General features: G+C 42.4%; 1 protein-coding gene across 1 annotated transcript in view; it reads right to left on the bottom strand.

Annotated features, from left to right (window-relative positions):
• LOC102311591 (plasma membrane calcium-transporting ATPase 3) overlaps positions 1–4,638 on the bottom strand; it is a gene marked incomplete at its 5' end in the record, with an annotated part of 36,501 nt that extends 31,863 nt beyond the window's left edge. Inside the window, 3 exons of the mRNA XM_005951402.2 lie at positions 3,781–3,972; positions 4,350–4,456; positions 4,548–4,638. Coding sequence (XP_005951464.2) covers positions 3,781–3,972; positions 4,350–4,456; positions 4,548–4,638 — 390 coding nt within the window. The remainder of the gene's footprint in view (positions 1–3,780; positions 3,973–4,349; positions 4,457–4,547) is intronic.
• Positions 4,639–15,278: the final 10,640 nt, after the last annotated feature.

Genomic DNA, 15,278 nt, shown 5'->3' with positions numbered 1-15,278 from the left:
AATACATGTACCGGCGTTACGTATTTAAAATACAAAATATGAGTAACTGTAGTGCGTTACAGTTACCGTTTAAATAGGTGATAATTAGAATACAGTTACTTTGTTGAAATAAACGGTTTATACGGCAGTCTTTTCCTGTTTCATATGTTAGGCTCTTAGGCTCCCTCTTTAATTTTGGATTCTTAAACGCATTGCCAGAAACCCAAAGAAAACATGCGAGAGGCTCTAGTGTAAGCATCCTGTTAATGTTGGTGGCATCAGTTATAAATGTGTCACTTCAGTCTCTTTGATGTACTATTGCTTGCTGTGTGATTTCTTACTATTACTGAAGGCTACTCACCACCAAGCTAACATTGTTAGCTGGCGTTAGCTAAGGTCAGTTCACAGACTACAGACTGTTAGACTTGATGGACAGCATTAACAACCTGCTAGCTGCAAACAATCATGTAGAGTTCTGAAAGCAGACAAAAAGAAAACATATTACTGATGAAAAGGTTTTCTATACGAAATCACTGCAAGAAGTGCAGCCTTACCTACTGTTTTTTTTACTGTTACTTATTATTTATATCTTTAACATGTTTCTTTCCACATGTTTCTTTTTCCATAGCCGACAGCACCTCTGTCACTGTGGACGGGTCACTGTCACATGTTGAAATGTAACTGATGCAGTTTTAGAATGCTCAAAAACAGCTGAATTTAATTCTTTCATCTAGATTTTAATAGTACAGAATATAGCCATTTTTAAATATGTTTCCAGCTTGTTTCTAATGATATGATACAGTATGAAAGCATGTAATGTGAGATAAAAAGATATATGATCTGATACTCCTTTGCAAACTGACCAGAACCATTGGTGTCCTACAATAGTCCACTCTCAGTGAAGTAGTGTGTGTGGCTGTCACCTCCAAGAACAGGAACTATTCTTTGAGAACTAGCCTTCTTTCTAGTTACAGCACCTCTTCCATTGTGTCTGCCTGCAATGGCAGATCTAGAAAATTGTACTTTACATTGGGTGGGGGCAAATCAGTCTAGGCAGGGTGGCACATACCTCTTAGTGAAGTATGTGGAAATCCGCCTGGTCTCCTCTGAGTTTCAGCCATGACTTAGGGACTGAAAGCAGCAGTTGCCCAGCTGACCGGAGGGAACTAGTGGTTACATAAGGCTTCAACAAATCTGACAAATAAACGGGGCCAAACCATTTAAGGATTTAAAAAACAATAAAAGAACTTTAAAACTGATCCTAAATTTGATTGGAAGCCAATGTAGAGAGGCCAAATGTGGTCGAACTTTCTTCTACCAATTAAAAATCAAGCCACAGCATTTTGAACTAATTGTAAGACCAGCCCCTATTAAAATGGAATTACAGTAATCCAGGCGTGAAGTAATAAAGGCATGAATTACAGTTTCTAAGTTACATTTGGAGAGAAAGGGCTTGCCTTCGATAGACATCTGAGGTGGTAGAATGCTGATTTTACCACCCCATTCATGTAGTCATCAAAGGTAAGTGCAGAATCGATCTTTACTCCAAGATTTATGTTTGAACTATTCAAATGAGAGGTCAGAACAGCGAAATCAACATCTGGAGGGTTGGAAAATTGATTTGGGCCAAGTAAAATTGCTTCCGTTTTACGATCGTTAAAATTAAAACTTTTGTTAGACAGGTATTATTTAAACCTCAACAGTGCCAAGTCAGAAATTCCCACACAATGGTGAAGGTGGGAGATCAATAGATTGTGATCCACTGTGTCGAAGGCAGCGGTCATGTCCAATAAGACCAGCACTGCATATTTACCACGATCAGCAGCTACCAGAACATCATTGATAACTCTTACAAGGGCTGTCTCTCGTGCTGTGAAAAGGCTTAAAACCGGATTGAAAAATTTCAGACAACTGGAAGTCATTCAAGTAGTCCATCAGCCTAGTATAAACAATCCTTTCCAAGATCTTACTTAGAAAAGGAAGCTTAGAGATAGGTCTAAAATTTGACATGTTGAGGTATCTAAGCCAGGTTTCCTAAGCAAGGGATGTATAACTGCGTGCTTAAACTCACTAGGTACTTGACCAGACAGAAGAGTAGTGTTAATAATGTTCAGAATTTGAGGTCCAATAATACGAAATACCTTTTGGAGAAAGCGGGGAGGAACCACATCATTCGGAGAACCACACGGTTTAGCATTTAACACCAGTTTCTCTAAATCAGGCAGAGCAATTGGTAGGAAGGTGGATAGAAAACATGAGCACGAAACATGCTTAGAAGGGTCGGCAATAGGAGTTGGAGGTCTCATGCTTTCAACCTTGTCCACAAAGAAATTAATAAACTTATTACACAAAGCCTCAGAGGACGGCACGGAAGCATAGCAAGTACAGAATTTATAGTGTTATACAGAACACAAGGGCTATGCCAGTTTTCTTCCGAGTGGCTGCTACTCAGAAGAAAAAACAAACAAAAAAGAAAAACAAAATTAAGTGCACGGTGAAAACTAAATGTCTGAGATGACCTTTATTACAAATGTACAAGTTACGTCTGACCCAAAAGCTCAGACTGCTTTCAAACATTGTTTCAGAGCATTTTTCTACACTTGGCTACCAATCTAATTGTTTGCAACATTGGCCAAATTCAATATAAGCATCAAGATGCTTGGAAGCATGATAGTTCCTTCTTCGTAATTAAAGATTGTTAAAGTTGTTCATAATACAGAAATACAAACATGTAGTCACTAGGGGTGGGCTTAAAAAATCGATTTTCCCAAATCAAAACTATTTTAGTTTGAATAATGCGATATCGATTCATTAAATCCTGTATAAATGTATTTTGCCAGAAACACCAGAATCTCAGGTTAAAGCTGACAAAACTATTTCAACAACCATCAAACAGCTAAAACAGCAAATAAGAGCAGGTAAACAGATTCCGCAAAAAGATGTAAACACAAAGCGCGGATCTCGCCGTTCACCCGGTGGCACATACGCGACACGCCATTGGGTGCCGAAAGTCGACATGTCACAGATTCTGAAACTGCAGGTTTTGTCACTCTCCCACCAAAATTCACTGAACCAGCAGCAATAGAAGATCAAAACTACGCTTCATGTTTGAAAAACATTAACATGATTTCTCTCTTGCTTTTGCTGTTCTGCTTCCACCAAGATAAAAATCATACTTCCTGCACAGCTATGTGTAGACCAGTTTACCATCAGAAATCTGTTTTCTGCATTATTCGTTTGCTTATCAAACAACAGTCTACGTTGTGCACAGCACTGTCGCCCGCTGTGTTTTTTTATTCAAAAATGACCTCCAACTAGAAAGTCTAATTTCTGCTGTTCAATATCGAAAAAAGTTTAGTTTTTACAAAATATGCCTAATTGCAAAATACTTACCTCTGCCTCTAATAAAACCCCTGCAAAAAGCCAGGCCAGGAAAATCTCCTTTATGTTTTTCTATGCTTTATCCTCAGTTACTTTGACACAATTTTGACTGTCTGAGTCAAAACTGAATCAAATCAAATCAGTTATAGAAATAGAAATCGATACCCAGCCCTAATAGCCCTATTACATAACTGTGCATTTCTAAGTTGATCATCATTACTTGTCAAACATATAGAAATGTTTCCAAGTGTCAGGACATCACTGCTTATATAAGCTTGGTGTACAAATGCATAAAAAAGCATTGTGCATTACGTTTGCCCTAGCAGGTATAAGTGAGCGACATTTACAGAAGTGATATCTGTGTGTGTGTGTAGGAAGGCACATGTGTCAGCATATATGTGTATTCATCTGTCTGTCTACCTGGGTGATACAGGCCCCGGTGAAGGCCACGATGACAGCCACTACGTTGACTGTGAGCTGGAACTGCAGAAACTTGGAGATGCTATCGTAGACGTTTCTTCCCCACATCACTGCCTTGACAATGCTGCTGAAGTTGTCATCAGTCAGGATAATGTCAGACGCCTCTTTAGCCACGTCCGTCCCTGCGATACCCTGACAGAGATTGAGACAGAGTGAGGGGGAGTCAGAGACTCATGACATGATTCATGCAAGCATTCAAGCATCCAAATTACTTTGGAGTGCTACTGTCTCAATATCATGCTGTCCTGCCTCCAAGTGCTACCACTTGGCATGAGTAAGAGCTGCGGCCAAAATAAAATGCACACTACTCAAAACACTTGTTATTACAAAGTACAATGGAAAATACTCTGTCCTTTACAGATTTATAATAGATGTATTTTATACATCTTGAATCATAAAAAGATTTACTTCAAAAATACAGAATAAGAGACTGATTACTACAAAAAATGTCATGACAGAAGCACATTAATCCCAAATAAACACTAATGGTGAACAGTATCTCAGGTTACCATGGCAAAGCCCACATCAGCCTTCTTCAAAGCTGGGCCGTCATTAGTTCCGTCTCCTGTTACTGCAACAACCTGCCTCTGTTCTACAACGCTGCTATCAATGATGCCTGGGTGCAAACACAAAGGAGGAAAAAAAACTGTTTTAATTGGCAGTGAATCGGTTTGTATATGAGTGTGTGTTTTGGTTTATGGACTCACCTTTAACCAAAGTGTGTTTATCAGTTGGTGAGGACCGAGCCAGCACGCGCAGTTTGGGCCAGATTTTATCGATACGCTCCTGTTCAATCTGTTAGTTTAAAACAAAGAAAAGCCATAAACTAGTCTCTGCTTTAACTACATGTCACTGTGGATTCAAAGCGTTAAACGTGTTACAACGGTGTGACTGACAGAAAAAAATAATAAGGAGAAGAAGCACTTGATTCTTATATACTGCCCTCCCTCATTCAGTGTAACCATCCTGTACCCTTGTATAGTGATCACTTACACACAGCACATTTAAATTCATACTCCATAGAAAACTAGAGCCACAGCACTAATCAACAGCTATCTATCCCATTAAGCATTCTGCTAAATTCAAAGCCTAAAGCTAAATAGGCGGGATAAAAGCATTGCCCATACAATTTTTGCCTTTTATTGTGTACACTAACTACAGTGGATACAGCCATGCCAGAGGTAATCTGAACCTCTTTATATTGGTTGCAAACCTAAATAGCTTTCCTTTGATAATTTAACTGATTTTAGATGCCATCTTGGTGCAAGTGGACTATGAAAATAGAGTAGCTAATATTCTGTGTGCTGCATCCTGCATGCTCTGTCTAGGCATCTACCTCGCACAGTGTACTTCCTGTAATTAGAATGCATCTGACTCCTAGTGTGTTTCATTTTAGATTTGTGAATTATTTGTGATTTGTGAATAGTTTCTCCTCCTGTCATGGTTTGGCAGCCCTCGCCAGTCGACCTTCACCCGATGTGTCTGTGTATTGTGTTTTGTTTTGGTCTTGGCTCCCCTCTGGTCCTCTAGTTCCCTGTTTGTGTGTATTTGTTTTTGGACGTGTGTGTGTTTCCGGAAGTCCGGTTGCAAACGTCTGCAGACCCTGAAGATTTCCTGCGCTGAAGTCAGCCACACCTACTGCTCATCAGTTCTCGTCAGCTGCAGCTGCTTGTCATCGCGGGCAGCCTCCCTACTTAACTGTGTGGCTGAGCTTTAGTCGATGCTGGATTGTTGAGTTTAGTTGTCAGTATAGCCCCGGCTCAATAGTGAAAACTTTGTGTGTATAACTTTTGTGTTGCTCGCTAGACTAATCATCACTAAGACAAGACTAATCATTGCGTCTTGTCTTGCCAGGATTTGGGATTGGAGCCCCTGTACAGATTGAAATTTTCCCGATACACGCCACAGACATGAACACTGTGTGGGATTTGGGAGAAATTGCCACGGGGGCCACAGTGCGGGGATTGTCACATTGTTATTCACCTTTGTTCACTGTAAATAAATTCACTGTCTCTCTTTTGGAAAAGTCCTGTGTTTGGGTCAGATTCTTACCACAAATGTCACACCTCCCAAACGTCATAAATTGACTACAAATTTATGACAGAAAGTTTTTTAGAAAATTGAGCCACCTATGACTTGTCAGTTTATCAGCATATTTTACATATTGACACATTAAATAATCAGGCCCCATCTTATCTTAATGACCTTGTAGTACCATATCACCCTATTAGAGCACTTCGCTCTCGCTCTGCAGGCCTACTTGTTGTTCCTAGAGTATTTAAAAGTAGAATGGGAGGCAGAGCCTTCAGTTTTCAGGCCCCTCTTCTGTGGAACCAGCTTCCAGTTTGGATTCGGGAGACAGACACTATCTCTACTTTTAAGATTAGACTTCAAACTTTCCTTTTTGCTAAAGCATATAGTTAGGGCTGGACCAGGTGACCCTGAATCCTCCCTTAGTTATGCTGCAATAGACGTAGGCTGCCGGGGGATTCCCATGATGCATTGAGTTTTTCCTTTCCAGTCACCTTTCTCACTCACTAATAGACCTCTCTGCATTGAATCATATCTGTTATTAACCTCTGTCTCTCTTCCACAGCATGTCTTTTATCCTGTCTTCCTTCTCTCACCCCAACCGGTCGCAGCAGATGGCCGCCCCTCCCTGAGCCTGGTTCTGCCGGAGGTTTCTTCCTGTTAAAAGGGAGTTTTTCCTTCCCACTGTCGCCAAAGTGCTTGCTCATAGGGGGTCATATGATTGTTGGGTTTTTCTCTGTATCTATGAAGCGCCTTGAGGCGACTTTTGTTGTGATTTGGCGTTATATAAATAAAATTGAATTGAATTGAAATTGAATTGAATAAATACAAGCTTATATATAATAAAGCCGGATTAAAAAGATGCATAAATAGTAAAAGATAAGTAAAGTCTGAGAATATAAATACCAAAGAGTAAAATTCATTTGTTCAATTTTCTTGTATATTAAAAAGATCAAAGTTCATGTAAAATGATTAAAAACATGTTTGCATTGTTTAAAATAAGTAATCTTTCTTTTATTGGGAATTGCTTGTGAGAACTGTAATTTCCTACGGGGATATGGTCTATAAAGGTAACACAGGGTGGAGAAAGAAAAGGAGAAATAAAAAGACAAGGCAAGAAGAGAGGGCGGTCTTGTTTTTATGTAATGTTAGTAAGTGTGTTTTGACTTTTCGTAAAGACAAGTCACAATGTCGATAAGCTAGTGACATTACACGTAAAGTTTCAGCGTGAGTCTGCTGGACTGTGTGTTTTGTTTCTTGTGGCCGCGCACGCATTGAGTTAAAGTGAGGCTAACCCAGCCGTTCGCTAATAAGGACTACTGTAGACTGCTGTTTCTCTAAAGTTGTGGAACGTAACAAGCTGCAGAGGATCGTTACTGAACTGAATAACGACGGACAGACCCCAGATAGTCACTTAGAGTACCTCTGGCAACGTGGGAAGCTAAAACAGGTAGCTTGTGGAGCACGTGGAGATCACAGACCTTCCTCATCTTTGTGCTACTGCATCCTGTTGCCTGGATTAATCTGGTGGGAGTTGCAAGTGTCACAAGGTATTGAGTTTATTTATTTATTTTTTGCTCATTGAGTGAAGAACTTCCGGTTGGGAGATCTTATGGATTTATACTGGAGCAATACAGGCCTGCAACGTAGGGTGTATTTCTGACGGCTTTAGGTTTAATTTGGGACTATAATTGTTTTATCACTGGTGGTTTACATTGTATATGAGGAAATTCTGTGTACAGCTGGTAAATTGCTGTGTGTGTTTTGCTTTGCCTGAATACTGAAACCTGCCATTTTATTATTTTATTGTTTTCATTGTTTGGTAAATTGAAGGAAGGTTGCAATGCTCTACTTTACATGGTGTATGACATAATTTACTGCACTGTAGACACTAGTGTTCATTTTCCCGTGTAGTGCTACTGTTAAGGAATAAGCTTCATTGATCCCAGAAACAAAAGAGAAGTTAATTGAAAAATATCATACGAGAGTACACTAGAAAAAGAACCCAAAGCCCATTTATTTAATGGTATTGAGTAAATGAGGGCTACATAAAATGGAGGCACCGCTGGGATGTTTTTGGGTTTCATAGAAGTATTAAAGGGGCAACACACTAAAAAAAAAAAAAAAAAAGTTAACCTACAGTAGCTAGTTTACATTTCTTAGTATTTTTTGCTACAAAGAGTATGGCAGACCACACCGGGCTTGCTGCAGAGCTGAAGAGGTGGTGTCGGGGTGAAGGTTTGGAGGAAGCTAAAGCACTCTTGGTTCTGGTTACAGAAGAAGTGGAAATAGCCCAGATAGAAGAAACCTTGGAGACTATTAAGTGTCTAGGGCGAGTCCGGGTTAGAGGGCACTTGTTCCACACCCCCTTGAGCTGCCTAATGGTTCTCTGCGAATGCAAACAAAGTATACCTAAAGATAATGCACCCAAAGAAGTGCTGGACCAGCACAGTGGTAAGAAATGAATGTGCAGCTCCTGACGATTTTGCTGTGAAGTTGAAGAGTCTCTTAGACACTGAGGGTAGGACTATGGAAGACATATACAAAGCTTATTAATCAGCCTTGCTCCTCCGCAGCCCAGCTCTGATCCTTCCATAAACTCCACTGAGTCTGTCTTGCAAGTGGTTGGTGATTTTTTGGAGAAGGCACATAAATCACAAGCTGAAGGTGGTTATTGGCGTTTGAGGCTGTTTTCAGGGAACTTGCCAGTTCCCCCTAGTGAAGACCCCTTTGACCATTGGCTTGAGCAGGCATGGCTCATGGTAGAGGAAAGGGACTGTACAGACAAGGAGAAAAGGCACAGGCTGATGGAAAGTTTAAAGGGGCCAGCGTTGGAGATTGCCAAATCAGTTCGTGAGTCAGACCCCGAGGCAGGTCCCGTTGAATACTTGGAGGCGTTGGAAAGCACATTTGGCAGTGCTGAATCTGGGGATGATCTCTATTTCGCTTTCTGCTTAATGCAGCAACAACCAAGTGAAAAACTGTCTAATTTCTGAGGCGTCTGGAAAGGGCCCTTACTAAAGTTGTCCAGAGAGGATGATTTCCAGCTTCTAGCAAAGACAATGCTCACCTAGAACAACTTCTGAGAGGGGCTGTCACTTCCAATCTCATGCTAATTAATCTGCACCTGAGAGAAAGAAAGTCCAAACCCCCAACTTTCCTCCACCTCTTAAGTGAGATTCGCACAGAGGAAGAGTGTGAGGCATCAAGGAGAAAACTAAATACCTCAGTCCAGCATGTACAGACAAAACCTTCAGGGACTGGCAATACAGAATACAAAGTCTCAAAGCTGAAGTTAAAGAGCTTAAGGCCAAGTTAGCCACTTGAAGTCCCCTGATGTCATAGATAAAGATTCGTCCTCAGTACAGTCAAGTGAGCACAGTGACACCAGAGAACTGGCTGCTTTGAAAAGACAAGTGAAAAGACTGCAACAGAAAGTAGCCCAACGAGATACTGCTCCAGACTCTTCGGTAAAACTGGCTACCATGGGAGCAGTAGAGGCTACCTCAAAGACAAGGACCCTTTACCAGAACAGAACGCCTTTGGATTAGCAGTTCTGTTACTGTTGTGGGGGAAAGGGACATTTTGTCGCAAAGTGTCAAAATCCTGAAAATCAGAGCAAAGTTATACGAAAGCTCATCCGAACTGTCAAGACACTGAAAGAAAGTTCAGGTACTTCAACAAGTAATGCCACTGACACTGACTGCCATGTCAAGCAGTGTCTTCTGACTTCTTCCACCCCAGCTGGAATTCCAGAAGGACTGATTGGGCCGCCAAGTATTGTGCCACTTAAAGTGAATGGACAGCCCTGTGATGCCTTATTTGACAGTGGATCACAGGTCACCATAATATTCGAGTCCTGGTATAAAGCCCATCTGCCTTCCATCCCAGTGCATCCGCTCACTGGTCTCAACATTTGGGGTGAGTCCAATGTCAGTTACCCCTACCTTGGCTATGTTGTGGTAGATGTTGAGTATCCGGCTGAAGTGACTGGCACCAAACACACTGTACCAGACCTTGCCTTGATCTGTACAAGCCCAAAAGAAGAGCAGATTCCTGTCATTGTTGGCACTAACACCAGCCATGTCCGCAATTTGGTACAGGAATGCAGAAAAGAGGGGCTTGACATAACCAAAAGCCTGGGCATCCAAATTCACAGGGAGTCGCTACCCACATTCACAGACTCCCTCACGCTAAGCTCTCGAGATGACCAGGTTGGCTGTGTGACTTGGCAAGGTTCAAATCCCTTGTCCTTACCCCCCAGAAAAGACTTGCAAATAACCTGCAAAGTTAATTTTCAGCAGACAGTTGGCAAAGAGATCTTCATGTTTGACTCTTCTCCCTTAGCTCCTCTGCCAGGTGATGTCCTGCTACAGCCCATGGTTGTGCCCGCCAATGCGGTACAAGTTAACAGCTTCAGAATCCTGGTGCAGAACCAGTCCGCCAGGGAAACCATTATTCCTGTTGGAACCGTCATGGGTCACCTTTATCGCACCGAAAGCGTCATCACCATGCCAAGCAAAAAACCAGAGATGACAGCATTTGACAGCAGCCAGATCGACTTTGGTGACTCTCCTGCGCCTGAAGAGTAGAAGGACCGGCTTAGACAGAAACTAGCGGAACGCTCCCACGTCTTCTCAGTCCATAAATGCGACGTTGGCCTCGCAAAAGAGGTGGAGCACACCATCCGCCTGGCTGACACAAGACCTTTTCGGCAAAGATCACGTCGACTGGCACCTGCAGACATAGAGGATGTAAGAAAACATCTGCAAGAGTTACTATGTGCATCATTAAAGAGTCCCGTAGCCCCTATGCCTCGCCGATTGTAATTGTTAGAAAGAAAAATGGAACCATACGGATGTGCATAGACTACAGGCTCCTTAACAGCCGGATCGTGCCCGACCAGCAGTGTTGGGACTAACGCGTTATTAAGTAACGCGTTACAGTAACTACGTTATTATTGTGGTAACGAGCATGGTAACTAGTTATTATACCAAAATCAGGAACGCGTTAATCGTTACTGGGATTTAGATAGGCTCGTTATTCGTTACTTCGTGTGGTGGCATCGCGGAGCTTCCACAGATTCAGTAACATTAGCAAGTGGTGGAGGCCAGCAGGTGGATGAGGGAAAGGGGAGGCAGGAGGAGCAGAGACCTCAGGCGGCCACCGGTCCGGTCCGAGTGTCAGGTGAACTGAACTTCAGGTAAGAAGTTGTGACCTGCAGTCTATCTGGGTCAGATATAGACCAAGTTTAGGTGGAGTTTATTTTCGTTGTGCTGGCTTTTTCGTACTGCGTACTAGCTAGCATGACGGGGTTTCTATACAGCTGGGTGGGTGCTATGATGTCACTGAACTTTATTTTGTTCATAAGGTTAATTATTAGAGTTGCCAACCATCCCGTAAAAAACGGAATCATTCCGTGTTCAGAGAAAATATCATGCGTTTGGTATTGAGGTGAAAAGGAATGCAGTTTGTCCCGGACTTCAGCTACAATGAAAAACAGACAAAGCTGGAGTTATTCCGTTTCTTTACGCTGCAGCTGCTTCTTCTTCTCTCATTCTCTCCCCTCCCTCTCCAGTTTCTACTTCAATCATGAAACTGATCAATGATCAGCTGATCGGCTCTCTTGTTTGTTTATCGCCCACTTTGCGCCAGAAAGAAGAAACCAGTGGAGGTCGCGTTAAACAACAGCAGCACGTTTAAGCTTGATCAGCTGTTGTTAGAATTTATTTAATATTACTTTCTAGTATCAGCTGATGTTTGCTGGAGCCACAGCTGTAAAGCTGCTGGTCATGATATTGGTTTGGTTATGTGGTGAGAGGGAAACATGAAGATGAAACCAGGAGATGTCCTTACTGAATCATCAGAGCTGAACAGGTGATGGAGAAACAGGTTTACCTTTTAGGTGACATGAATGAGTTGAAGGGAAGTTGTGAACTGTTTCTGAGAGACAAATAACACCAGGATCCTTTTCTTTGTAGCTGACAGCTGGTAACTGTGCAGGGGCGGGTCTAGCAAAGTGTTGCCGGGGGGCCAGGTAGGGCATTAACAGGGAAAGGGGGGCACAAAGAAATACTTTTATTTCTTATTCTCATTTAAAATATCTAGTGTTTAATAAATAATTATATGAATCTTACAACAAACGATTGATAGATTGTACATTGTACATAGAGTGTACATCACTGTCACAACAGCATTTGTTTTCATTCAAAGACTTTATGATTTTTCCTATAATGGTGGGCTGGTCAGTCAAAACGCCCGGGCCGATTTTTTGTCCCAGTCAAGCCCTGTATGCAGCTCATCTGCAGTCTGGTGTTACCTACATCTTCCTATTCAGAAGGCAGAATTTCCGAGTTCTGAGTACAATCGAAAGCACCACGACTGCAGTTTTTGTGTTGGATGTAAAAAGCGCACATGACGCTGTGACGTTGGCTAGAATCATGTCGGCGATCAACGACGGTCCAGGCGTGGGATTTCTTTCGTGGAAATATGCAGATTATTTTTTCCTTTCTATTGGTAGGTGGCACAGTGCACTTGTGGCAAGTAAGCAAGCTAGAAGACTGGCAATCTTGCTGGGTATCCAGTTATGGAAGCAACACATTAACAAGAGAATTCTGAGTAAAACCAAAGTTACTTTCTCTAGTAACTAGTTACTTTGAAATTAACGAGTAACTTGCAGTAACTGAGTTACTTTTGATAGAAGTAACTAGTAATGTAACTAAGTTACTAATTTAAAGTAACTTACCCAACACTGCCGACCAGTACACGACCCCCTGCATTGACGAAGCACTGGATTCTTTGTCTGGGAGCAAATGGTTCCCAGTGCTGGATTTGCGTAGTGGATACTACCAGATTCCAATGGCAGAGGAAGATAAAGAGAACACGGCGTTCATCTGCCCCCTAGGCTTCTTCCAATTTGAGAGAATGCCGCAGGGAATAACAGGAGCGCCTGCGACTTTCCAGCGTCTAATGGAAAAAACAGTCGGAGACATGAACCTCCTCCAAGTCCTGGTATACCTGGACGACCTGATTGTCTTCAGAAAGTCACTGGAGGAACACGAAGAGCGGCTCATTAAAGTCCTAGATCGTCTTGGAGAAGCAGGACTAAAGATCTCCCTGGACAAATGCCAGTTTTGTCAGCCACAGGTGAAGTACCTCGGGCATATTGTGTCTGCCAAAGGTGTCTCTCCTGATCCGCAGAAGATCAGTATCATGACGTTTTGTTGAGATCAGTACACAATGACTCAGGACACCTCGGCATAGAGGGAACTCTGGATTTACTCCGTCGAAGGTTCTACTGGCCAAGAATGTTGCAAGACACTGCGCAACATATCAAAAGTTGTGGTGAATGCATAACACGCAAGACTCCTGCCCAGAGAGCCGCACCACTTCACCAGATCTCCAGCAGTGGACCTATGGATCTGTTGTGCATTGACTTTCTGTCAATGGAGACGGATTCCAAGGGCATAAGAAATGTCTTAGTGGTCACCGATCACTCCACACGCTATGCCCAGGCATTCCCGACCAAGAATCAGACACTCAAACAGTGGCCAAAACCTTAGTGGATAAGTTTTTCGTCCACTATGGTCTTCCGGCTCATATCCATTCAGACCAGGGGCGAGACTTTGAGAGTCTTCTGATCAAAGACTTGTTGAAGAACATGGGGATACAGAAGTCGCGCACTACTCCGTATCATCCGCAAGGAGACCCTCAGCCAGAGCGGTTCAATTGAACGCTGCTTTCAATGTTGGGTACTCTAAGCACAGAGAAAAAACATCAGTGGAGCCAGCATGTCCCTTATTTGGTCCATGCTTATAACAGTACAAAATGTGATGCAACTGGTTTTTCACCATACTTCCTAATGTTTGGTCGTGAAGCCAGACTGCCAGTGGACTTGTGGTTTGGGACCACAATTGACAAAGCTGAGGAAAGTCACTCATGCTATGTGTCAAAGCTTAAAGAAGATCTCCGTCAAGCCAACAAGCTAGCATCCGAGAAAGCAGACAAAGTCCATCAGAAGAACAAAAAGGGCTATGACAAGAGAGTTGGTTTCCAGTCTCTAGAAATAGGAGACAGAGTCCTATTGAAGAACTGGGGTCTCAAAGGGAAGCACAAGTTGCAAACAAGATGGAGTCCAATACCTTACCAAGTTGTTGGAAAAATGCCCAATCTCCCTGTCTACCAACTAAAGAAGGAGAATGGAAGTGGTCGTCACATCCACAGAGATCACATCCTTCCTATTGGCCAACATGTAAAATTGCCAATCCCTGAAGTAGGCAATAACTGTTGTGACAGACAAAAACCAAAGGGCAAGAAACCAAAGCAGGCCACAGTTGTGTCTGACCCTCAGCTGTCACAGGATTCTGATTTGTCGTCAGAGAGTGAGTACTATGAGCCTCAGAGGCACTACTATACTCAAGAAAGAGTGAGAGAAGCACTAAGACAGGCTCTTAGATCTCAAGCAGTGCCACAAGAGGATTGTGCAAATGACCAGGACAAGGTCAGTGATGAAACTGCTTCTGATGAGCGCAGTGAAAATGAGGAACTGCAACCGGAGGATGGAGGCATTATTCAGGACAGAGAGACTGAGCCCGACCAAATGGTGGATATTAAGGAGGAGTATGACCAAAATGAAGAAGATGATGAAAATTCTATCCCAGAACCTGATCTAGATCCCAGAACAGCCTGTTCTGTCTGCCAAAACTGAGAAACCAAATACACACCGTGATCTGTTGGGTTACACTCCTAAAATAAGGCCTAGGAGACAGATTAAACCAGTAGTTCGTTTAACTTATGATGAGCCAGGAAAAGCTAAAGATCAGCCTATCACTATTATACATAGAGGGGTTGTCATCACTATAGGCAAAGACTAAGAGCCATAGCATGTAAAAAGGATCATCCTAATTCCCAAGAAGTTCTTGTAGTTCCTTGGTAGTCTGTTGTAGTAATGGGTCGGGGTTCTTTGACGTGAACGACGCGAGTCGGCTCCTTATCGCGAGCCGTGGGGGTTTTTCTTTCTTTCTCTCAGCCTCTCTCTCTCTCGCACTTTTTTTCCGCTTCACTCCGCATGCGAGCCTTGTGCATTGCGCTGGGAAGAGGGGCAGTAGTTACACTCGGTAGCACAGGAACAGAGTAGGAGAGAGAGACAGAAAGAGCCAGGGACAACAGCGTCACATTAGAAAGGTATAGTAATCATCCACAACTATTTTTGGTTGCAGATGATAAAGGATTCAGAAAGTTTATTCATGCAGGTCCATATGACAGAGAATATGCATGTTCTTTTTGTTTTCATATTTTAATTTATATTTAATTGTGTTGTTGTTTGCAGTGTTTTGTGTTGTTTCACTTTAAATTTGTAAAAGGAAAAAGCTGAAAATTTAAATAGTTAAAAGTTGAAATGTGAATAG

The sequence above is a fragment of the Haplochromis burtoni genome, unplaced genomic scaffold, assembly GCF_018398535.1.
Source record: "Haplochromis burtoni strain Fernald_Lab_line unplaced genomic scaffold, NCSU_Asbu1 Contig_965, whole genome shotgun sequence".
Lineage (NCBI taxonomy): Eukaryota > Metazoa > Chordata > Actinopteri > Cichliformes > Cichlidae > Haplochromis > Haplochromis burtoni.
Note: the sequence above shows the minus strand (reverse complement) of the source record. Positions and strands in the feature narration are given on the sequence as shown.